The 26950-nt window shown below is 28.5% G+C and overlaps 1 protein-coding gene across 1 annotated transcript in view; it reads right to left on the bottom strand.

Moving 5' to 3' along the window:
- The window catches only part of LOC107448733 (cell adhesion molecule Dscam1), a 90251-nt gene extending 68528 nt beyond the window's left edge, over positions 1-21723 (bottom strand). The window contains exon 1 of the mRNA XM_087154057.1: positions 20456-21723. Coding sequence (XP_087010183.1) covers positions 20456-20552 — 97 coding nt within the window. The 5' untranslated portion in view covers positions 20553-21723. The remainder of the gene's footprint in view (positions 1-20455) is intronic.
- Positions 21724-26950: the final 5227 nt, after the last annotated feature.

Below are 26950 nucleotides of genomic sequence, written 5' to 3'. Positions count from 1 at the left end.
ATGTTGGGTCGTCACATTTAGGCTTATCTCTTCTCCCTAATGGCCGAGCTGTTTACGCGAAACAATTATTTCTACGTTACTATGGAACATCAAGCTTTTTCTTGTTTCTATGGTTAATCCCCATATATCCACAGTTGTGTTGGGGAAGTACTTAACTTATCAAATAGCGAGAAAAAAAAGTTTACTCGAAACAATTCAAATAATCTGTATTTGTATGAAGAAATTTTAAAATGGATTTAGAAAAATTATTATTTCAAGAATTAAAATATTTTAAATACAGAGATTGCACCGAATTTAAGAAAGGATATTTCCAATAAAAAAATTTTGAAGGTATTGAAACATAAGATTGTACTTAATTTAATTAAGATGCTATTTCCTTTAATATGCTTAGGAATGATAACTTCCAATACAAAATTTTTGTGAAAATAAAATTTAAAAGGAAAATGGAAATAGTGTGGGAAAAAAAGAACAAAACTTAATTTGGTATTTGTCACATACGTTCTTAGTAAAATCTTTCATTGTGAATTTCTCATAATTTTATGAATCTTTTCTTATGGATTATATGCTCAAAAATATTAGTTATTCTAACTAAAACAGTTTTGCGTTAGTTAAAAAGAATAATCTTCTTGGAATAATGAATAATGAAAAAAGATGCAGATCTCATAATGTTAAAAATTTTGTTAATGTTATAAATTGTGAATTTTATAAATTGTTAATACATTGAAATGAACGTGACGTACAAGCATTCCAAACTTTTATAATATTAACTTACTTTCTATAATCTAATAGTTTATTCTGGCTTGCTTCAAAAACATTACTTTCCAAAATTAAAATTAAAAAAATCTTTAAAAAGTTTTATTTTCGGAAAAATTACTTTTAATTTATAAAATGTCTGCTTGAAAATTTCTGTTTTGCAGAGCTTAGATTTTCCTGAATAAATTATTTGTGAGATGCATTCAAGATGAGATTTCCTTGAATAAATTATTTGTGCAAGTATTTTTAATAACTTCTAACAGTTTGATACTTTTATATGAAATTAAATTAAATGAATTTTTTGAAATAAAATGAATTTTTTGAAATGAAATGAATTTTATGAAATAAAATGAAATTGTACGAAATAAAGCTCTCACTTTCAGCGATTTATCAACCTTTCGTTCGCATTAAGCTAATTTTGAACGGGAAATATCAACTGACGTCATTTTTGATGAAACAAAAACATTCAAAATGTTTGAATATGTTGCTTTTTAACTCTACTATTATATGCTTGAATGTTTGCCACCTGTTCGATAAACATTTCCTAAGACAAAATTTTTGATGGTTTTCCATTGATGGAGCATCATAATCTTGATGGTAACCAGCAATAATTTCATTATGAACCGTTATATTTTTTGATGGTTACCGACATAAGTAACCATCACTCCAATTCAGACTGATTTGCGATGGTCCAACATAAAAATGGCAACTTGTTTTGAGGGTTTGTTCATGTTTAATCGTCAGAAACTTCCATCATTCTTATATCTCAAATGTTGGAATGATCGTGAATCACCATCATCCCAACAAAGGAATTCTGTCTGATTCATGATGAGCTAACATAAAAAATAAATATTTTTGATGATAGACAGAAACAACAATAATTTCCATTAAACCATCATGAAAACGTATTAAGGTACCATTATGGGCCATCACGAATTTGCATAGTATACCGGAAATGAAATGTTGGAAAGATCATGAAAACCATCATCCTAATTTAGGAATTTGGACTGATTTCTGATGGTCCAGCATAAAAAAAACTAAATTATTTCGATGGTATATTCCTGAGAACCAAACAAGAATTCCCATTAAAACCATTATGGAAATGTTTAGGTGGAACCATCATGGATTGTTGGTTCATGAGAATCAAACTTCTCTTGATGGTTAGCCATCATAGTATTAAGGATCATTTTCCAGCAACCATAAGCACCATGAACGCAGAATAGAAGATGTTGGATGATGGTGACTATGAAATGATGTTGGATCACCACTAACCACACTGAAACCAACATAAACCATCAAACTTTTTTGATGGGATCATCAAGAATTTTGACTTGACATAGTATAAGAATCTATGTTTAATTAATTATATAGAAATAGGCAAACTATCTAAAAAAACTAGCGTATATTAGTTTCAATAGAAGGTAGTTTTTCATCCTGTATTTCATTATTCTTCATTACTAGTTCTTATACATTATATGCATATTTATTATAGTCTTATGCCCTGTATTGCGGGATCGTAATGATATAAATACATTTGCTTGTGAAAAATTGTATGATAGTTCCATCATACGGAATAAAATCTGTCTTATATTTGGACGAAGTTCCTATCTTAATGTAAGTGGAAATTGTAATGTCATCAATAAAAAAGGAAAAATAGATAATAACACTTTGGGTAATGTGAGTATGCATTCATTACAGTAAGTTCTGAACAGACTTTTATTCATCTGATAATGTTATTAATGAATATCCCAAAAAATATATTTGGAATTTCAATAAATCATTTTAAATTACAAGCAAAAATTAAAATTGATTACAAATTGGCTTCAAAAGTTTTCACTAGACATTTGAAATAATTATATCAATCACATCAAATTTTCTTTCAAAAACACAATTTATTGTTCATATACTAAGTAGTTGAGTACGAAAAAAATAAGGGTAATACTGGAAATTATTCTAACATTAGTGGTCAGAAAACAATATAGAAGCTTTTTTATGTATATAACCGTCGTTGAACAGCCGACTCAATTTTTGGGTTTACGATTTCTAATGTTCAAATCTGTAGCCTTGTAATTTTGAACCAATTCACAAGACAAAGAAATTTCTGGATCAGCACCCCCAGAGGTGTGATTTGTTACGGGAACATGGAGGACTTTGTGATTCAACACAAGCAGTCTTGGGCCGGCGGGGATTGAACCCATGACCTCTTGGACATGTGCCTAGTGCCCTACCAAGCTATCCCGGCCCTAAACTTGAAGTTTGCACAACTTGCATGGTGAGAATTTATCTCATGGTGAGAACTTGTATGTTGTATGATTTTTTTTATTGGCAGAGAAAGAATATAGCACACGTGAACTGTCGAGAGAGATAAGTTTCTTCGACAAGCGCAACCTTTTTACTTCGATAGTGACCTAATGTTACAATTGAATTTGGAAACCGGTCACCATATAGCGATCGAACGTTTTTAATCGAAGAGCGCTTTTCAATTGCGTAAGTCGTGAGTTACTACAGTGCCTTTGAATCTAAACTAGGTTGGTCTACACCACGTAGGAAACCAAGGAAAAATGATTGGATAATATTTTGGAGGATATTAAAAAGTTAAGCCCAAAATCGTGAAAAATGGAGAGCTATTGTGAGGAAGGCCCGGGTCATCAAGAGACTGTTTAGTCAATGAGTAGTAGTATATAAAAATGCAATATAATTTCCTATCTAAAGATGGTTCTCAAAAATTTATGACAGGAAAATAGTTTACGTTAAAAAATAATTTGTAGCAAATTTATGAGGAAAAACATAAGTTTTTCCAAAATATTCTGGATTTGGTTTAAAATATTTTGTCAGATGTTACAGTACAATTTATAAATCGAAGTAAAATACTGAAAAATCACATCGCAACCTGTCACATTATGTGGCTGACGGTGGATCTTTAGAAAATGTGGAAGCTATTTTGCAGCAAATCTTTCCTAAGAGAAAATTTCATTTAAAGTTTTTGAAAAACTTTAGTTTCAATTGATTCAGTTTGAAAATGTCATTTCCAATTAACTTTCTTCTATTTACATGGTTATCTGCAACTCCTATTTTGGAGGTTTTTTTTCAAAAACAGAAAGTTTGAAAGGAAAAATTAATTTGAATTTGCAGCAAGATGTATTATTGGAACCTTAAGTGTTTAACTGCTGTAAATTATTAAAAAAATGCCAGTCTTATCTAGGACAGCCTGTAGATAACATTATTTCCTCAAATAGAAGTAATATTAAATAAAAAAAAATTTTAAAAAAAAATATTATAATCCCCATGTGTAATTAAATTTTTCAAATAAATTTTTTTTATATTAAAAATAAATGTGAAATTATTCACTGTTAATTTAAATCGATATTTGAAATTAAAAATACAAAAGTAGTTTTAAAAAAAAGGACAGAACAACATGAAATATGCAGTTCATTTAACTTCAAAAGAGAAAAAAAAAATTCAGCTTGTTCTTACTTGTTACAATTGTTTGATTGCATTTAGATAATGCAGTGAGTTAAGTCCCTAGTTAAATAATAAACGAAAAACTTTTTGAGTGGCAATTGAAAGAATCAATTTTTAAAGGATTAGAAAAAAATAAATGAGACTGAAAGCATTCAGTGATATTTTATAAGTATTGCAAGCAAAAACAAAATAAAAGTATTTTTACTCTGATTGATTTGACTTTTATTGATTATTGATTTTTATTGTTAGTTTTATTGCTTTATTTGAAGAATTATTCACATTTATTTCACTTAGAGTTAAGGAATATTTCACTTATGGAATAGATTTTCTTTTTGAAAGGAAATAATCTGAAACAAAAGAAAATTCTTTCAACTGAAAGAGGGTTACATTTAAACAGTAATGATTTATTAATACACGCCTAAACATACGCTCAAAGTTTTCCCCCAAAAAGCGACCTCAAAAATACAGTAGCTGTAACAGTGCCACCTCTTAGGCTACGAATTAAAGTCTTATAAGTGATAGTGCAAATTAATATAACCAGATAGGCTACAAACAGTTCGCATATGAACATTTAAAGTAAGCGTAAAATCATGCTGAGATGGTTGTGTTCAGAACAGAACAATATGTAACAATAGAAATTTTAGACAATTATACAGAGGATAAATGAACACTCTTTAAAATAATGTTCATTGTTTCGCTAAATAATAGGTGCATTCTTAACTACAAACAATATAGTAAGTGATAAAGTGCAGATTTGTGCCAATCAGCGGTAATCGGAAAATTGTTGTAGTAAAATGTTGAACTAAGTCCAAGGTTATTCTTCAAAATTTACGATTTTTAGGTTCTTCTGTAATCTAACATTATAGAAAAATTTTAACCGCGTATTTTGATGCTATAACAACTGAGTTTAGATGTTGGATTAAATTTAATAGTTTTTATTATTCAAAAGTGTCGCACTAATGACTTGATGGATTATCAGCAAAGACATTTGTTAGATGGGATTTCTTATGCAGTTCAGTTTCTTAAGTAAAAAAAAAATAAACCTCGAATATAAATAATTGAACTTAAATCAATTTTAAAACAAATACATAATGTCAATATTTTTAAGATTTTTAAAAATCTGAAAAGTTTGTGCAATTATTCCTACCTTTGAAATTTTTGCAAGCCAATGTGAACAATGCAATTTAAATAGTAGTTAAGTGCTCTATGCACAGAATAAAAATGGAACACTTTCAATAAGTGGCTATCCTCCATTAACACGATAACAGTTACGCTAGGTTACATCTTGAACAAGGTGAAATCATTTGAAACGTATTTGCTAACAAATTTAATTGGTAATAGTTTACAATCGGGAGCCCTCTCATTTTTGACGATATCTAGAAATAAACGAATATTTATGTAAATAAACTAAGAACCAAGCACATGAATGTAAACAAAAGTTGCGATAACCCGAAGATGACGTTATTGAAAGCAGACAGCAAATTATATCATGGTAACCAGAAATAGGATTTCAGCAAAACTCAACGAAAATTATTGCCAAACCATGGGGTTCCCGATTCTACACTGGAGACATTTAATTGAACGTTTATGATATAGGAATATGTATGAACTTCCTGCAACCAGTAAATTGCATCTTAATGTAGGAATTTACCAGTAAAATGTTTATCCACTACTTTTAACAAAGTAGTAATGAGGTCATTTATCGTCACATGGGAGAACTTCATTATGAAAACTAATTGATTAATACAAATGTCTGCAAACTAATGGTCTGAAAGTTCTTTGTAAAGTGCAAACGTCATCATCGTATTTGTTAAGACATAGGACAACCATTGTGGGGGTTAATAGATTGATTATAAGTAAATAAAGAGTTTTGATCCCCCAACTCTGAATAGTTATTGGTCAGACCTAAGTAAAGGAATTCTGCCATCACCTTCTGCTGATAGAAGCTGTACTACTTCACAATATATTCCAATGTATCACACATTGTATCTTCACAATGTATCACAATTTTCTTGACAAATTCTTCTCCGGATGATTTTACATTCTCTTTAAATGCTATCATGTGAATCGGTCTGAATTGCAATAAAAAATTGCAAGATATATCAATAAAAAATTGCAATAGAGAAGCGATATTAATTGAATTAAAAACAGTTAATAATTCTTTAATGTACCAGCTGACTCGATGTGGATAGGTAGGTATTTTTCAATGTACGATTTCAATGGGACATTTAACATGTGTAACAGGCTGCATAAACAAACTCTGATGCATATAGAAGGTCTTCTGTTATTTCTAATAGAAAATGTCTAATTTTTTTTATAAATTTTATTATTGCTTTGTATTTGATTAGAAAATTTCCTACAGTAATTAATTAGTATATTTATTCATTAATGGAAATGTCAGTTTACATTCTTTTAATGTTTTATTTGGTTGATTATTTAAACTAATATAACTTTTAATGTTTTTTTTTACATTTTGCTTTTATCCATTTTATGAAAATAACCATTTGGAAATACACCATTTAATGTAAAAATAAAATAAGACTTTATTACAAGATATATCAACTGTTTGAAATAAAATTCTGAATTTTGAAACCGATAATATACCTCTAACTTCTATTTAACAATTAAAATAAATTTAAAAAGAACATTAAAACTTAAAATAAATCGTGACTGGAATATTTTAAAATTTTCGATTTTAAAGTCAAACACCAACTTTATCCAAAATAAACTCAGTAGGGAAAGAAACTTCGCAACCTTTCAAAAATACTTGACATATCTCTTGTCAGATCGTCAAAGAATATTTGTATTCTAAAATGACTTTCAAAATGGATTGTAAACTTATCTGAATATAATTAAATAGTGATGCACTAGAGTAAGACTAAGTTAAAATAATTGGCATTTGGTGTTAACTTATCTGAAGTGTTTTAATCCAATTATGCACCGAGTTCTGTGTTTCCATCATTTAAATGAAATTGACACTTTTCCAAAGACAAGTACACATAATCTCAGAAAGGAGTACAGTGCACAAAATAAATGGCGAAACATGTTAATGACTTTTGATCTGTTGTCAGTTTTTAATAATTGATCTCAACTTAACTATAAATATGCTAACTAATAAATGCAGGTGATACTTTTACAGAAACAGAATATGAAATAAGAATAAACGCTTTTTTTTCTTTTCTTCTACGGATTAGGATTTTTGACTCGTTGTTGTAGTTAATTTGCGTCGCACTTGAGCTTCACAATGGGCTATTGGCGACGGTCTGGAAAACATCCCTGAGGATGATCCGAAGACATGCCATCACAATTTTGATCCTCTGCACAAGGGATAGCACCCCCCGATCTGACGACCTGGACGCGAGGTCAAGCACTTTACGGTAGAACAGTTTAACGAGGACCAAAACGGCACACTCTCAGTCCCTACGCAGACTAATCCAAGTGGTCACCCACCAGGATACTGACCGCAACCAGAGATGCTTGACTTCGGTCATCTGCTGGGAACCGTGTCATAACGATCAGTCCACTGTGGGACGGATTTTTGACTCTCAAAATATGCGGGATCATTGCAATATGGGGAATCAAATTCCCAATAGTTTGGTTAGAGGAGCAATCGAAACTTTAGACTCCTTTACGATAATTTTACTCTCTGCATATTGAGCAATCTCAAAGAAATTGCGTTTTAAATCTTTTGCCCGCAGGAACTACTCAGCAAATTTCTCCGCATTCTGAATTTTGTTATTTGCAGTTGCATAGGTCGAAATGGTTAAAAAGTTGTGTAGCTTACAATTCATACCATTTATAACCATTAGTAAATAACATAATATAACAAATAAATTTTTACATAGACACCATATTTTACATAGATATAAGAGTTTGAGGATTGAGTACGAAAAATTTCCTTTTCTCCATAAAGCGTTCAAGAGATACAAAAAAAGTGAAAATAACACTTAAAGGTCCTATTTTCTTCAAAAACTATTGAGACTGGGTTCTGTTTTCTGGATTGTGTTTAAATTCTCCAAATTTAGAGTTGAGTCAACTTTAGAGTCAGGAATTTATATTTATTGTAAAACGATCATGTTTATTACGAAAAAAGTATGTTTTTGACTGATTTAATATCTGATTTCAGCTTTTAATATGTACTTCATTAATTAATTAGCACATTAAAATTTGTCAATTAGCATAAACATAAATTAGTTTACCAAATACGAAGCTCTTTAGCTTCTACCCATAAGTTTAACTAAAAAAAAAAACTTATAAGCGACGTTGAACAGCCGGCCCAATTCTGGTTTTGCGGTTATCAATGCTCAACTCCATACCCTTGTAATTTTTAACCCAATCCAGAAGGCAATGTAACTAATTCCTGGGTAAAATATAGGGAGAAAATCGACTTTTGATTGCATTAACCCACTTTAGTGTTGCATGGTGAAAAATACTACGGAAACCCCCCACAGTTAACTTGAATGCAAGGGAACTCTAAGCTATGATCCAGTTACCACTGAGCACTGAGGATATTTCACATCAGCACTGTGGCTGGTGTGAGCAGGGTGCCGAGTACGTATCACCCATCCATCGCTGGGATTCGACCCCGGGTCACCTCATTGGGAGGCAAGTAGTTGATTTAGCTGTTGGTGAAGTTACTAGATCCAAGCGTTCTTCTTCTAATCCTTACAGTTAACTTGTAATTACAATCACCACCAGTAATATAATTACTGGTTTATAAAATCATCAGCTGAATAAACCGAATCATTGCAATGTTAAAACATGTTAAGACCATCATTTAATAAAATGTCAACTGTTTTAAATTCAAACTTTTGTTGAGCATACACTTCAAAAATTAAATATATATATATATATATATATATATAAGTAAGGTTGAACTCCGACCCACCCCAGGGGGGTATACGGAGATAAAAGTAAAATTATTACAATAAAATTTCTCTAAAAACTAAAGTTACAGTAACATTTCGCCAAATGACAGTGGTGGTGATCAGTTAAAAGTGGATTAACAATAAAGTTTGACAATTAAAAACATGTGTTAAAGGCAATGAAACCCAATAGCGCCGGTGTAAATGTCGAGAATTAAATGATTATAATAATAAGGAAACAAGAGATAAAAAATCTCAAAACTAAAATCAATGAAAGCTAAAAGTCCAAATAGTAAATGTCTAAAAGTAAAAGTCTGACTAGAAGTCTATGAAGTCTAAAATCAAAAGTAGATAAAAATTCAAAATGTAAGGCTAAAAGTTGATTAGTAAAAATTAAAGATGACATGCTCTATTGTTGGTTCATGACTGGGGCCAGTTGATCTGGGGCTAGAATGTCCTCGAGGGTTTGTTTAATAATTTGAGTCACAATTTTCCTGCAGGTCAATATAGCGAAGAATTGATGTTCCTCTTCGCAATTATTCATGTGGGTTCCACGAAGTGCCCGGAATCTTGGACAGTGCTTAAGTAGATGATCAATGTCCTGTCTCACTCCACAGTAAATGCATGAAGCTGATTTTTTGAAATATTTTTGTTGATAGGTCCCGAACACTCCGTGGCCAGTAAGGAGCTGGTTTAAATAAAAATTGGCCTGCAGGCGCTTTATGCTTGGATCTTTAAAAAATTTATAGGTTTGTCTTCCCTTGTCACTAGACCTCCAGTCATTTCTCCAGCGGTTAAAAGTAATGTTCTTAATGTAAGATTTAATTTCGCATTTTTCACATATCTTTACTATTCGCATACATTTACTATTCGCATATATATATATATATATATATATATATATATGATTTTCCGGTTGAAGTAGTTTTATTTCAATTTATTTATTTTTATTTATTTATATTAATGGTTTGAAAGATGTGCATCGTAAACATAGCAAATTCCAATTAACAACTATTGAAAAAAAGGGCACATTTGTGGATTAAGTGAAATTAAAGGAGAGGGGTCACCAGATTTTTTTTTAAAAGGTATAAAATGGAGTAGAAATAGGTAATAGAATTAAAATAAAAACAGGTTATCAGTTTAGGAAAGTTATTCATTGCCCATCATCATTCAGTGTCAATGATAATCATTTACTGATTGTTAAGGCCCCATTGTTAAGGAAGAAGGACACAGGCTCAGAAATTCAGTATTCAACACAAATAAAAAGACTGAACTGAATGTCTTCCTTATCAATTGAGATTACCCAAATCCATTCTGTCATTTTTTTTTCATCAAATAAAATATCAGAATATAAATGAAAAATTCTATTTCCCTTCTTGGTCATGTTATATAAAAATTCACCTATGAATAAACTTTGAATTTTTCATATTTACATTCAATTTGAGTTCACATTGTTAACTAGCCTAAATTACAGAGCCGCAGTGGCTCATGGGTCAGTGCTTTTACTTCCCGATGAGGTATTCCAGGTTTCAACCCCAGCAGTGGTTGGTTGATACGAAGTCGCTCCGGGCTAGGACCGACCACAGTGCTGACTTAAAATATAATCAGTGGGAAATAGTTCTTGGGTTAGAATCCCCTCGGCTAAACAAGAGAAATTTCCGTGATATTCTTCTCCATGTAAAGCAGGTACGTGTTACTTCCCTGAAAAAGTCCTCGGTGAAGACTAATTTACCCCAACACCAAGAATTCCAATTTCTTCTAGATAGGGTTCAAAATTACAAGGCTATAGAAATGTACATCTATAGTACTGAATTCAAAATCAGATCGGTTCTTCAACGCCAGTTCTAAAATAATAATATAAAATGACAAGATTAAGTACATTTTTAAGAGACAAAAAATGGTGACTAATGCTAACAATCATTGGTTTGGCAAGTGAAACTTTGAATCACTATTTCAAAATCATTACCTTAACAAAGTGTTTCCCAAACTTATTACTTTTGTGTACCCTCTCTGAATTTTTCGTAACGCTGTGTACCACTAATAAAAAAATGAATGTGCTTTTTACTATAAAAAAATTGCACTAGAGTTTAAAATCTCAACTGGCTGTTGACACCACTAATTATTAACTGATTACTCTGCAAAAACTAGTCTGTAGAAAAATACGTCATCGTAATTTTTTATGGCTAGCTTTGTTTTTAAATAAAATTTGTGAAATTTTCGTTTGTTGTAAGATATTTCGTATTAGAACGCGTACCCCCGCTAAACTGTTCTCGTACCCTTGGGGGTATGCGTACCACAATTTGGGAAATACTACCTTAAGCCAGCGTACTTGAATTTTAAAAATGCAATCTTGAAGTTCATATCTAACCTAAATTTTTAAATTATATATAATGTAAGTAAATAAATTACTTAAATATTTGAGCGTAACTAAATCTATATATTATTTTAATCGATGACAATGAATACTTCATGTCAAACAAAAATATAATTGTTTAATTAAATTTTTAATTTATTTTCTTCTTATTGAAATAAATTGAACGGAACTTATAAATCATGAGAACAAGAATTCAATTAAGAAAATATATTTGACAAGCAACTTATGCCCACCTCATCAGTTTAAATAAAATACAATTAATTATAATTTCTTCTATATTTCTCCGAGAAAATGGCAGCGTATAACGATATTTCAAATTTAAGAGGCTCAAATCTGACACGTTTAATTCCATTAGAGTAAAATAAAGCATTTTGAAAATTAGATCTCTAACAATTGTTTTAGTGGAGTCATTAATCTTTGTTGAAAATGGCGTTAGACAGATCTTGTTATTGTGATAAATGAGGGAAATAATTCTTTTTTAAAATTGAAGTTTGAGTTTTTAAGATGATCAGTTTTATTGGAAAATAAATTTTTCCCCAAAACTTACTTTCAATATTAAACTATATAGTTCAGAAATTATAGCAAATAAATAAATAAAATAAAATAAGGAATATACGCTTCTTCAGAAAAAAATTAATGCCCAAGGTTTCACAGAAATTTCTTCTATTTAATTTGAAACAGTGGCTGAAAATCCTTTACTTTCTTCTGTAATGGGGGGAGGGATTTGAGGAAATTATGTTTCATTTACACAGGCATGTTAAGCATTGTTTTTAGTACATGAGGAGAGTTTATTCATTAAATGTTATTTTACATTTTTGAAGTTGAAATTAAATTTTAAACTTTCAAAACACAGCAGTTAAAAAGGAAACCGTCTTTATATTATACCCTGTTTTAAAAGAATCAGATTTTTCAACTTCTTAAAAAATTTATATATATACTAGCAAAATATTTTCTTAAATTAATTTCTACAATTATTTTATAAAACAATAAAAAGTTCTAGTTTTCACTACGAAGCTTACATTCAATAAGGGTAACAAATGAATAGAAAGGTAATGTCTGTGTACTATCTTAATCTTGAAATAAAAATTACTCAATTACAAGATTGTTAGAATAAAATTGATTTAGAATTTCGTAGTAGTAAAATACGTTTTATAGCAACTTCTTTGAAAATATGTAGTTTTTACTATCAAAAATGTGAAACGACATCAATGATAAGGTTAATAATATTCAGCACATTATTTCAAATGTAATTGCATATTACAATCGGTAACAATAACAAACAATTTCCCCTTGCAATCATTTAATAATTACCAATAAACCTAACCGACAATGATACTTATCAATCAATTCAAATCGCCAATTAATCCTATCATAAATCATGTTGAATACTAATAAACTAGTGATTTGATGATTATAATACGCAAAATAAATTGCATTTTTAGAAAAAAAATATTTAAAAAATGCAATTAATTCTCATTTAGCTAAAACATAATCCTATCAAATAGCCCTTGAAAAAAGTATTAAATAGTATTTTTTTCCTCACATAACTATGTGTTTTTATCATTAAAATGTACTCCCGTTTTTTCTGACCAGCAAGAAGAAATGGAGTTTAAACCAGCCTTCTAAACATTATGCTGTTTAATGAAAATAAATGCAGGAATATTTATCGCTTAATTCTCATTTTTATTGATAACTCAGAGGAAACATAAAAGTTCAACACTTTTGTAGAACAGACCGATTATCGCATCTTGTAAATTATTCAAGCTAATTATCAGGGCTGTTTAAATATGCAGTAAGCTCTAAAAACAGCATTTTTTGTGTGATTTGTAAGTCTTTAACGGGTGCGTTTTGCATAAAAACGATAAAAAATTCCGAGATAAGGAACATTTAAATTCAACTGTTTACTGCAGAATTTACATTTTTCTTCTTTCTTCTCTTCTTTATTATTTTTTTCCCTTTTTACGAGACGTTCAAATTGAAATAAATGCAGTTTTTCTCTTTTTGCAAACGCTTTTCTAACAAAGAGAATATCTAACTTCATAGTTTGACTTCGAAATGCTTTAATGATGTTTATTTATTTGTTGTGTTTTTTTAAAAGAAAATCAAAATACATTTTCTCAACATAAGAAAGAACTTAATTAGGAAAGTATATGTTTCATTAATACTAACACGTTCCGGTAAATATAATTATGAATACTTATTAAGCAAAAAACTTATTTCTTTAAATAAATGAATAATCAAGAAAATAATCTTTAAGCTAATTAAGATATTAACGTAATCTCTTTTAATTTTATCAAAATAAAGCTAGTTTATATAGTATATGTTGAATTTTTTAAATATATTTTTATGTACATATCCGAAAAAGAAATTATGTAAAGCTACAGCATTTCCTTCAAAAACCTTGAATTTTATCAAATGCGACCAATTTTACCATTAAAACGTTTCAATTTTTGTCGGCTATTCGTCCACCGCTAATAAAACTAGAATTGGAATTAAATTAGGAATCTTCTAACACACATTGCATTTATCTTATTCTACTTTTTCAAGTTTCCCTAGATTTTGTACACTGTAAAATCATTTGATTACTATAAAAATTTATTCTGTTTGAAAAAGCAATTCTTAACATTCTTCTAAACAAAATCACACGGTTCTTAGAAGCTAACATTGAAAATTTTGAAAAGCTTTATGTGGCCTTTATAGAAATTTCTGAAACGTACACATTATGTCAATTGTTCTGACATATTACATCAATGAATGCTCTTCTACCCTAATTGGTGTATAGAAGAAAAGTTTTTATTATTCAGTAAAATTGAAATTTGCATTTACAGTAAAATATTATGCACGTAAGAGTCAGCAAAGTTATCACTACGGTACAATGTAAAGCGAGAATCTTTAGGATTTATGGATCTGATATTTTTGTTAAACACAATTAGTTTTTGATCAAGTATGCACCCAACGCAGAGATAATATTAGTATGAATTTGAGCTAAACTTAACAGAACCAAACAGGAAAGAATTGAAATATTATAAAAAATATTAATGCAACTGACAGATTTTTGTAAATATTCTTAATAGAATATAAATATGCTTATTATACAAATAAGAACATGCATGCATTTTATAACTTTTTATTTCTGTTCATACGAAGCAGAATCGTCCTTCCTGCTGCAAAGAAATTTCTACCTTTATTGTACTCGAATTGCAAACAATCTACAGTTGTCATCTGATAGTTTGCAAACTTACGCCGAAATTGACGTGACGAAGATAATTTGTAGTGTTAATGCACCTGATATTGGTTGTTGAAGTTGTAGTAATTGTTGTAGCTCATTTACGTCGCGCTAGTGCTGTACAATGGGTTATTAGCGACGATCTGAGAAACATACCTGAGGATGATCCGAAGACATGCCATCACAATTTTGGTCATCTACAGAGGGGATGGCAATCCCTTTTCGGTAGCCCGACGACCTACACTCGAAGTCGAGCACTTTACAGTAGAACAGTTTAACTAGGACCAATACTGCACACCCTCGGTCCCTAAACAGACTAATCCAAATGGTCACCCACCTGCACACTGACCGCAAGCCAGTGATGCTTGACTTCGGTGATCTGCTGGGTACCTTGTCTTAACGATCAGTTCACAGCGGGGCCCTGGTATTGGTGTACGTTTTCTCATATATTAGCGTTTAGATTAAACTACATACTTTAAACTGTGTGTGAAGCTTCGATTAGGCATTAACTGAAAATAGCACACTCATTTTATTGTTTTTCTCAACCAAATTTAGATAGGTGTTTCATCACAGTTTTTTGTTGTCTAGAAAAAGGAAAATGATCTAAGTTTCAAAATATAAATTTTTCGAAAAACTTTTTATTAAAATCTCTAATCTGCTTATGATGCACACGATTTTGAAAATGCAAATAATATTTTACTTAGTATAATAATTAATTAATTAAATGTTGTCACCATTTAGATTTGCTCTCTAACTTAATCATTTATTTTGATAGCGAAAATAAACTAAGTATGGAAATTCTAATGTAAACTTCTGCAACAGAGAAAGTTTGTTGGTCTAGGGGGTCATGGAAGTTAAGGCTCTCTAATTTTCTGACAAATGACATGATGCAATACTATCAAGTGACCTGTAGCTCATCATACCGTTCATCACAGCTAATTCGGATAAAAACTGATATCAATTAATATGAAGCCTGGTAAGTTACAAATTGCCACATAATTTACAGTAACTTTAACCGTAATTTGATCTGGTATTTTTTACTGCGTACGCCAAACACTTTTAGTGCAAATTAGCCCTTTTCTTCCATTGCAGTGTTTAAATACTAGCATTCAATATGATTGATGATAGCAAAAAAACATCAAAGAAACTGATTCGGAATTCTTACAGTTTATAACAGTGAATTCTTACAGTGAATCACTTCTTTCTTTGTATGAGTTGTTAAAAAAACAACTCTCTATAACTTCGCCAATAATACGTTACATTAAGTTGATTTTAGAATTAAACTAATGTATAGTTGAAAATGTAATTCATGTGGCTCAAATTTTGCTTCATAAGAAAATAATCATTTAAGAAACTAATGTTTTCATAAACATCAAAAGTATAATTATTAATCATAACCATAATAAATGGACTGTCGACAATAAGAGTAATACATTATCATAAGAATACCATTCGTAAAAGATTAGATGTCTGAGGTACGGCGGAAATTAAATATGCTTTAAAACCTAATTTAAATAGCAATTCTTTCAATAGTAAAGGCTTTTATTTAATGTACATCTAAACAATTCATGTAACTTAAATTAATTCTAATTTCATTCTGAAGATATTTTACTTAAGGAATATTTATTTAAAAATGAATAAAAAATTAATATTTAAAATAAGAAAATTTTTAATTACCTTATAATCATCCCGAAATTTCATAAGACATCATAAAATTTTGGTTTATCACTTGTGGTATGAATACTCATATGAATTCACTAGATAAATTGTTTGCTAAATACTTAAATATTTTATTTATTAATTCATATGATTCGGGTTTTACTTGGATTATTAAAATTAATAGCCAGTTATAATAATAAAGCTTTATAAATTCCATTACACAAAATTAGTTCTTTAGCATCTCTTTTACTATTACACCACTTAACAAACTTAAAGTTGATCTTTTTCTCATACTTTTATGATTTTAGTTATAGATTTTGAATATTGGCATAACATTAAAAATTTCCGTATTTTTAAAATTTTATTTATGTCAATGCCATTCAGCAATTCCTGGACATGCAACAAGGAACTCATTTTTCAAATATTCTAGCTAACCTTCATTTACACTACTTTGAAAAGAATGTTGCTTTATCTATCAGGAAGGGTTTCATATTTATTAATGATTTTTATTGTATTCAATTTATTGACAACCGAATAATAATATCTGATAGGAGTCAACTTTGATAAAAACTAACTAATCTAATTTATCTTCAGATTTTATTGATTTATTAATTACATTTAATTTTTCAAAAACTCAAATTGATGCTTTTGATAAAAGAAATAATTTTCAGTTCCCTGTCAACAAATTAATTGACTGGATTTCTAATATTCTGATGAGTAATTACAGACACATAATATCTAAATTTAATTTAATTAAGCTTATTTCTAATAATGAAATGTTTATTTTAAATAACTGTAAATATGTGCGTAAAATCTCTTGCGCGATCTCTTATTTTTTTTTATTGGATTTGTAGTATTTGAGAAGTGCCTTCTACGGCAAAGTAACGCTTAGCTTTATGCTATGCAAGGGACACTCTAACATTAAAGGTTCAGTTGGATCACCTTCAAACATACTTGCGTGCCTGTCTATACTTAAAATTGATTAGTTTGGTTCGATTTTTTTTCAATCTTTTTCTACAACTTCAGATATTTAATTCACAGTTTTGCAGTTATTCATTTTGGCATATAAATCAATTTAATTCTTGAATCTTGATATTCAAGATCCGGAAAAAAATGTGAAAAGATATAATTTCTTCATCAGTTCGCACGATTCTATTCGCAAAAAGGAGTGCTTTCAACTATTGTATCGAGATAGCCAAAGTAAAATATATCAATACAATAGTGTGAGGAGCACTCAAAAATTTAAACACAATAGAACACATAAATTATAACATATATTACGCAAAAATCAGAAAATAAACAGATAGGAAAAACAGTACAAAACACAAAACAAAATCTAAAAAGCTAGTAGCGAATTCCAATTAACTTACTTGTACCGTAATCTTTCAAGAATAATATAAAATATTATAATATATTTAATTTTTTTTTATTCTCTTTTCATTAATCTTTATTATTTTCCATGTTTTCTCTTCATTTTTATATAATTTTATGAGTTCTATATACTTGCAACTTATGCGCAGTAAAAAAAAACCTATTAATTTTCTTCGTTTTCCTCTTTGTATATATATATATATATCCCCTATCTTTGTATATATATATATATATATATATATATATATATATATATATATATATATATATATATATATATATATATATATATATATATATATATATATATATATATATATATATATATATATATATATATATATATATATATATATATATATATATATATATATATATATATATATATATATATATATATATATATATATATCTTATGTTATAAAAACTAATTTCCAGGAAATGTAAATATTCGAAACAAAAAAAAACATGAACTGAATTGAGACAATTCAGAAACATTTTAAATTACTTTTCCAAAAACAACTTCTTATTATAAGATTAAACGATTTAAATGGTAATAAAAAGTGAAGGAGATTATACGTACACAACAAAGTTTCTTTTTCAAGCTTTTGTTGAACTTTTTCATGAAACATTCACTGAAGCGTAGTTTTCTTTTTATTAAAAAATAATAATAAATGAATTTAAAAAAATAAAATTTTTCGTGATTATAAAATATTTTTCCAAATAAAAGCATTGGACAAATGCTTTAACTTTGCGCATGTTAGTGTAAACATTTTAAAATTACTCTCAAAATTTTGAATAATAAACTTATTATTTAAGATTAAGATTACTTATTATTTAGTGTCATTATGCTAATATTTTTTGACAGCATTTTAATAAAATATTTTCCTGGTTGCAGCTTAGAAAAAATTTACAACACCCCACTGATATGTCTATTAAATAATTTGCATTTTATAAATATTCAAAAGGATTTAAATTGTATTTATAATGGCATTTCAAATATTTGTTTACGTAGTCATTTTATATTTTAAAAATATAAATTTATTTTTTAATGTAGAAACTTTATACTAGTCAAAATAAAAAAAATGATATCTCATTTAACATAATGAATTTTTCATGAACATTGATATGCATTTTAAAATGTGCACAGATTATTTTATCATGTAATACTGTTAGAGATTTATTTTTTACTTTAAGCCAGCAAGTTTTATCTTTATTAAAATTTGAATTAAAAAAATTGTATTAGTGATTAATGTCTCTTTTTATGAAATGAAGACTAAATACTTTTTTTCTTTATGGTACATCATCTTTATTTAAATAGTTTTTACTATTAGCAGAATTTCATGATTATTATCATTTTACTCTAGCAAATTGTAAGCACTTAATTACATATATTTATAATTTTTCATAATTCAAAAATAATTGTGACTTAATTATATCCTTCTGAAACAATTAAAGTCGTAAGCAATAGCAAATAACATTTTATTTTCACGCGTATTAGTGCATCTAGTCTTTAATAGAATTTTTAAGTTTATTTCTAAGTTTATTCTCTTTATTAATATCCTCTTAATTTCTAAGTTTATCCTCTCTATTTTAAGTTTATTTCTAAGTTTATTCTCTTAATTAATATCCTCTTAATTTCTAAGTTTATTCTCCAAGTTTATTAAGTTGAGTTTATGCTCTTACTTTGCTTTGTTAATAGTCCAACCACCACTGCCATATCAAACTATTTGTCTCAAATTCTTTATCTAATTACTCAGATTATTTTTTTAATAATAATTACTTTATCATCATTTGTATGCTTGGCATTTCTTATTATGAATTAAATTAATAGATAATTACCTTAAAACAGAAAATATCACCTGCGTGTTTTTTTATTAATTTTAGGCTAATGTATCATACCAATAAAATATTTTATAATTTATTTTTAACAATAACTTATTCCAGGATATTACCTGATTGAACACTTCACACTTCACAAAATATACATGACTAAAATGACAGTTTCAAGTGCATCAAAAATATGGGCCCATTTTCTAGACTTGACACATGTGAAGGTAATGAAACAAAAATGATTTTAAAAAAGACGTGAAGTTTACGTTTATGTATGTATCTTACTTAAATAACAATTATAATCTTATATAAATTAATTGTATTCAAAATTAAATTGCTTTGAACTAAAAATGATGCACATTTATCTTAGAACAAGGTAATTATATAATATTAACATATAATGCATCTTTTTACAATTATGACAATGATTTACTGATTTGCAATTGTATTAATGGTAAATTTTAATATAGGTAATATTAAATTTCTGATATTGTATTTTATCTCTAAATGTGCACTATCAATATCATGTAATTAAAATATAAATTTAAAATGATTATTTAAAATTACAAAGAAATACTAATATTTACATTTTGCTGTATTGCTAAATAGTGTCTTTGGCAAATAATATTTAATTTTTTTCTACCATGGAAAATTAAATAAGTGAATAAAGTTTCAGTGATAATTAAGCAAAATTATTAGATTTAAACTTTTTCTCAGAAAAGTCAGCAACTGATAGCTGATAAAATAGATTTTATAACTTAACTTATAGCTGATAAAATAAATAAACTTATAAAATATAGCTGAAAAACACGTTAAAGATAACTTATAGCTGATAAAATAAATTTCTGTCGAAATAATAAGACTTTCTGGGTTCTTTTTATTAAATGATTTTATAAAGATATTAACACTTACCTATAATAAAAAGTAGTTGGCACACTACACATTTCGGGAAGTCTAAAAGCATGTTTCCCGGCAAGAGTCTGAATAAAGTGCTTGTCAAATAATCCATTGTGAAAGTATGTGGCTTTCAAAGAAACAGCTTAAATCCCATGAAGGTGGCAGAGAACAGCCTACATTATTCATTAAACAATGCACAGAAAATGAAAGTTTGCAGAAAAGAATAAAATAACCTTTTTCTTTCCTTTAAGACCAAAAAAAAAGCTCCTTTCACTTTTTTGTCTACCTCTTTTTATTAAACTCCAAGATACGGGTCAATCGATACTACCTAAAAAGATTCTACTACCAAAAATGATAGTAATCATGTTTTTAGGTTCGATATAAAAAGTAGGCGTTTTTTACTTGTTTTGAAGATTGCATTTTCTTGCCATCTTTTTTCTGACATACAGAGTATGTTATTGTTGCATATTGCCAGTATTTGTCTCTTTTATGATTATATTTTCTTTTATTTATTTCTGGTTTAACGAAATTCGCTTGGAACGCAATTAAGTGCGTGCATTTTTTGTAGATTTGTCACTGCAAATGCTGTCTTTTGGCGATGGATACGATGGAATTATTTTATTTTTTTCTTATCTTCAAAGAAAAATGAACTTGCATCCATAATATGGATTTTTTTAGACTTTCTTTATACTTTTTCTTGCAAGTCTTCAATCTCTTTTAAAGCTTTTGACTAAGAAAAATGCACACTCAGTATTATTTAAATTTCTGAGTTCGACAAATTTTAAAAATGTTGAACACAAAAGTGAATCAGAGGAAAATTCAATAAACTATATTAAATTGCAACATATAGTTTTATGATTCACTTTGAATTTAGAACTGTAAAAAAGTTAAATAGTTTTACAGCGTCAATGAGTACAGTTGGAATATCTTTTACTTTAAATCTTTCATCAATAATAAGTTTATTTCCTAATAAAAAAACGAATCGTAAAGTAAAATTATTTATTGTAATTCAATTAGATAATTGCTCATTTTGTACTATTAAATGTTCAGCTATTGGAAAAGTGCATTAAAATGTATTTTGAATATAGCTAATTTAAAGCTAGTACTTAAGTATGTTTCTTCAAAATCCATGTCAGAATTACAATTCAAACAATTTCAGCAAATTATAAATAATTCAGTTCAATTGAAACACGCGGAATTGTTTGTGAACAACGTGCAACTCGCATTTTATCCGGACCACACGACGAGGATGTCTGTATCTCGCCAACGAAGGTTTGCCAACTGATGCAACTTCAGAATTAATACTTCGTTCAATACTAGGAGGGAATGTGGCGTCATGATTCTTTAAAGCGCATGCCCAAATACTTAAGTTTGAGGTAACGAGAAAAAGGTGGATGCAATATTTGGGACACAAGGATGCCGAAATGAGATTTTTTAAGAGTTTTCTCTCAAGACTATGGTTTTTCAAAATTGTATGTTTACCGTTTAAAAAGAGTCCCATGAGTTACGAACATATTATTCTATAGAACCTTCCAATCTGATCTGTGCTTACGTGATATACGTTTAAATTGTTTGTGGTGTTTTGTACGTGGTTTATATTTCTGATATTTGTGTTTTGATTAATAAAAATAAAAATGAAAGAAATAAAATAAAGTAATTTTTAAAAGCTACCCAAAAGACTTTTTAGAAAGTACACTTTGAAAAAACACTTACACTTTTGTTACAATTAAATAAATTATAAAATTATAATTTTACTAAATTATTACTTATTATTAAATCATTATTTTATTAATAATATAATAATAATATAATAATAATAATAATAATACATAATAGACTAATTATTATGTATAATAATTATTTTATTATTATTATGTAATTATATGTGTTATAATAATTATTATTATGTATAATTATTAATAATATATTAACATAATAATACTTAATTGACTAATTATGTATTATAATTATTTTATTATTATTACGTAATTATATGTGTTATAATAATTATTATTAATATAATAATAATATAATAATAATACATAAATAAAATAATATTATTTAGTTAATATTATTTTATTAATGACGTAAAGAACATGACAAGGATTGTATTAGCTTAAAATATTTTTAACTGATCTTAATAAAGAATATATTTAGTGATTAAAGCATCCAGATGTTTTATTATAATGAGTAGTACAGATAAATATTTTGTTGTATATATTTTGTTGTATATATTTTACTGCGAAATACTGAAATTGGTGGTTGTTGATTTCTCCGGTAAATGTTAACAATCACATAATCACTTTGGTAAATGTTCAAGAAATGTATACTAGATCTAGTTAAGTATCATTTCCCGGTATACACTTGTCCGGTATTCCCTATTCTGCAGTTTTAGGATTCAGTGCCACTGCCCTGTATGCCCTACATCAATGTTTTTTTAAGTAAGATACCACTGCCTGGCATTTATTTAACCGGTACTCGGAAGAGTGATGTTTATTCTAATCTATCCTCAGCAGATATTAAAGTATCGAATAAATATAATAATATCAACGAATAATATAATATCAAATCGAATATAATAAATATTCCTGTCATTCAGAAAAGCGACTATCTGATTCCTGACATTCACCGGTGAAAGACGACATTCTTTTGAGTTCGGTCATTAACTGTAACATATACACCTGATGTACAAAGAAGCACATTATATCCATGCAAAATCATCTCTCAAAGTAGTATTTGTCATTCACATAGTTATTATTGAGCTAATCAAAAATAGAATAAGAAGAGAAAGTTCTGGAATAAGAGTAAGACATATTTGTTTTCGAAGTAATTGGTATCACACTTACTTCAGACAGTTGAAATATGCAAAGAAGTGTCCTTTTAAAAAAATACTTTTTGAAGATTATTGTTCAATCATATTTAATAGGTTAAAAGGAAAAGGTGGATATCACTAGAAAAATTGCAGCTTTCAGATTTCTAAACTCTTCAAATAACAAAACATTTAAACATAATCGGATAAAACTGATACAACTCCAGTTAACGAAAATTTTCGAATGCAAGATGTAACGGAACATCTAAATTTAAAAAAAAAAAAAAATCGGAAAGCTTTTGTAATCAAGCTAAATTCATTAAAGTTAATTAAATTCCATCACAAGGAATTTTATGGATCCTATTAGTAAGTTTCCTATTTATTGAAGTATTTATTTATTATGCTAATTATGGTTTAAGCAGACAGATATCACCAAAATGGTATTTGAACTATAGTTAAAATACTTCTTATGTAATTTTATAATCTTTTATTGGAATTACTGTAACCGTTGTTTGAATGGAAGTTTTATTCGTTAAGTAAATAAAGTAAACAAAAGTCGTCACCAAACACCAACTACAAGCATTCTACTCGTAACCACTATTTGCGCAAATAATACATTAGTCGATTTAGTGCTAATGTAGTTTACCTAGTGAGGGGAATTTCTCCAAGAAATTCTGATCAATACGAATTATTTTACGTATTATCAGTGGTAATTTAACGTGGTTTAATAGCTATAGAGAGCAATAGTTATACCAAAGGGTTTTTTTAAATTGTTAAATTAAAGCATTAAATTTTTTTTCAAAAATAATGTTTTTTTGATAATTCCTCTAATATGATTTCTCTATAAAAGTAGTTTTTTATTGTTTGTAAAGACACCAAATCTAAATCAATTTATCGAAAAGGTCAAAACAAAATTGAACTGTTACTGTTATTGACAAAATTAAACATTACTGTTTAATGGAAATTTTCACTGTAAGACTTTTTTAAAGCATGCGTCAAAATTCAGATATAGTTGAAAAAGAAATAATTTTCGAGTGTGATATTAAATGCGTGTAAATATTGATATGTTTAATATGCTCAATATGTTTGGAGGGGCCGGGATAGCCTGGTCGGTAGGGTGCTGGGCCCATGCCCAAGAGGTCGTGGGTTCGATCCTCGCCGGCCGAAGACTCCCCGTGTAGTAAATGGTGACTGATGCACGTTAAATCTGTCGAGTCTCAAAGTCCTCCATGTTCCCATAACAAATCAATACCTCTGGGGGTACTGATCCGGGAGTTTCCTTGTCTTCTGGATTGGTTCAAAATTACAAGGCTACGGAGTTGAACATTAGTAGTCGTAAACCCATGAAATTGGGTCGGCTGTTCAACGACGGTTATAAAATATGTTTGGAGAATTGTTAAATATGTTTGGATTACGGGTCAGGGGATACAGTGCTCTCCTCCCAATGAGGTAATCCAGGTTTCAAATTCCACTGATAGCTAGTTGTTACGAATTCCGCACCAGGCTGACACCAACAACAGTGCTGACGTTAAATATCTTCAGTGCTCGAAGTATCATGGGTTAGATTCCCCTTGCCATAAGGCTAACTGTGGAACGGTTTCGTGGTTTTTCTCACCATGTAACGCAAATGCAGGTTACTTTAAGCAAAAAGTCCCCTATGAAGGAAATTTTTTCCGAGTACTTTATCCAGGAGTTCCTCGTCTTTAAAATTAGAAAGCTGTGGAGTTGAACATTGGCAGTTGTAAACTGAAAATTGGGTTTGCTGTTCAACGACGGTCATAAAATATGGTTTTAATGTTTGTGACATGTATGGAATATTTTTGATGTGCTTGAGGTGTTTGTAATATTATGAAGCCTTTTTGGTATGTTTGGGAGTTTCCTGAAATGTCTTTGAAATATTAAAAAAAAACGTTTTATACTTGGTCAATTGTCATAAAAATACTCTTTGATAAGATAACGTTTAAGAAATATTTATGAAGTTATTTTAATCTTTCTGTAAAAATTTAACTCGTTTAAAAAGTATTTTCAAAGTTTTATTCTAAATGAGTAAAAATAAAGAATAAGCGTCATCAGTTTTTAATGGGGAAGCTGAATAAAATCTTTGAAATTATTCTTGCAAATACGATATGTTTGATGTTGTGATTTTTAATTTAAATTAAATATTCTATATGATACTCGTTCCGGTTAACTTTATGTGAGAGACAGAATGATAGCATATAAAAATACAGAGATGTTATCAAAGATGTGGTGGTAATAAAACATATGAGATTTACAGCAGTATATTTTATATCCTCTGTAGCATGACCAGAGAAAAATAATCTTAAATGAAAATAGAACAATAATAATATTATGCATGCCTGTATTAAACGGAGATTCAAAGGACAAAAACACCATCACGAGATAAAATAAACTATTGAGTAAACGAACATGTTACCTATATGGTGCAGAAAGTTTTAAATGCAAATAGGATCGTTAAATCATTAATGATACATTATTTAAGCAATTTTCAACAGTCGGAAATGGTAAAGATTAAATTCACAATGGAGATACAAAACACGTGACCACCAAAAAGTTTCCTTATAGTATGCATACATTCATACTCTCTGATTTAAATAGCCAAAGGTATTGTAAAGAGGTTAGATAAAAATGAGCTAGCAAACATGCCACCGAAATTTCTCTAAGAACCTCAAGACTCTTAAGACACTAACAAGAAAGAAATTCTTATTGCCTATCTATACTATGGTGTTGAGGAAGTAGGCAAAATAAACCATAATAGAGCTACCGACCACGTTAAATAGATGTTTCTGAAAACTACAAAAAAAAAATTAAGTTCTTTTTTTATAATTTAGTATGTATGATTAAAATAGTGTGTTAATAGGTGAAAACCATTGTAATCATATAAAATGATCACTGTAATAACCAAACACGTAATCGAAATTATACTATATACTTTAAATGTAAATAGAATCTTTATAGCGACTTGATTTGCCAGATATGGGATAAAATTATGAATATTGCTATCAAGCTTATTACCTAAATAGTTTTGACAAACAAAAACCAAATAGGATCGTTACAAAATTTAAGATACCAGACTGAAATGATGCTTTAACAAAAAAATTACAACAAGTTGGGGGAATAAGTGATTGCAGAGAATTCTGCCAGAAGCTCTAAGAGTCTGGATGGCTATACAGAATTTTAACAGGCATCAACAAATTTTTTTTTAACCTCATTATTTGTCTGTCTTAAGAATTACTTCATTCACTAATATTCTTAAATTATATTTTTGCAACATTGGGTAGATAAGCTTTTATGTTACCTTTCCCTAAAATTTTGCTGTATACCTTTTTTGATGATAACCTTATGTAAAAAGTCATTTCTAAAATTAATTGATGTACTTAAAAAATGCACATTTCCGCAAAATACAATTTTTAATTTTACGAAAAATAGCTGAAAGATCAGATTGAATAATTTATTTAAGAAAAGTTTCAGAGACAGGAGAAATGAAATAGCATTTATCTACAGATAATACCGCTTTAAACATTTAGCTATGTGTTTTATAATCTAATAACTAATCGTAATATTTTTTTTTATTATTTAATGGAACACTATCTTGAAAAATATACTAGATATTAAAATAAACCAATTTGAGATATTATTTGAGATAATATTTTACAGATTAAAACATTTAAACACGCATCTTA

The sequence above is a fragment of the Parasteatoda tepidariorum genome, chromosome 10 (assembly GCF_982258835.1).
Source record: "Parasteatoda tepidariorum strain Cologne lab strain chromosome 10, Ptep-v5.0, whole genome shotgun sequence".
Taxonomy (NCBI): Eukaryota; Metazoa; Arthropoda; class Arachnida; order Araneae; family Theridiidae; genus Parasteatoda; species Parasteatoda tepidariorum.
Note: the sequence above shows the minus strand (reverse complement) of the source record. Positions and strands in the feature narration are given on the sequence as shown.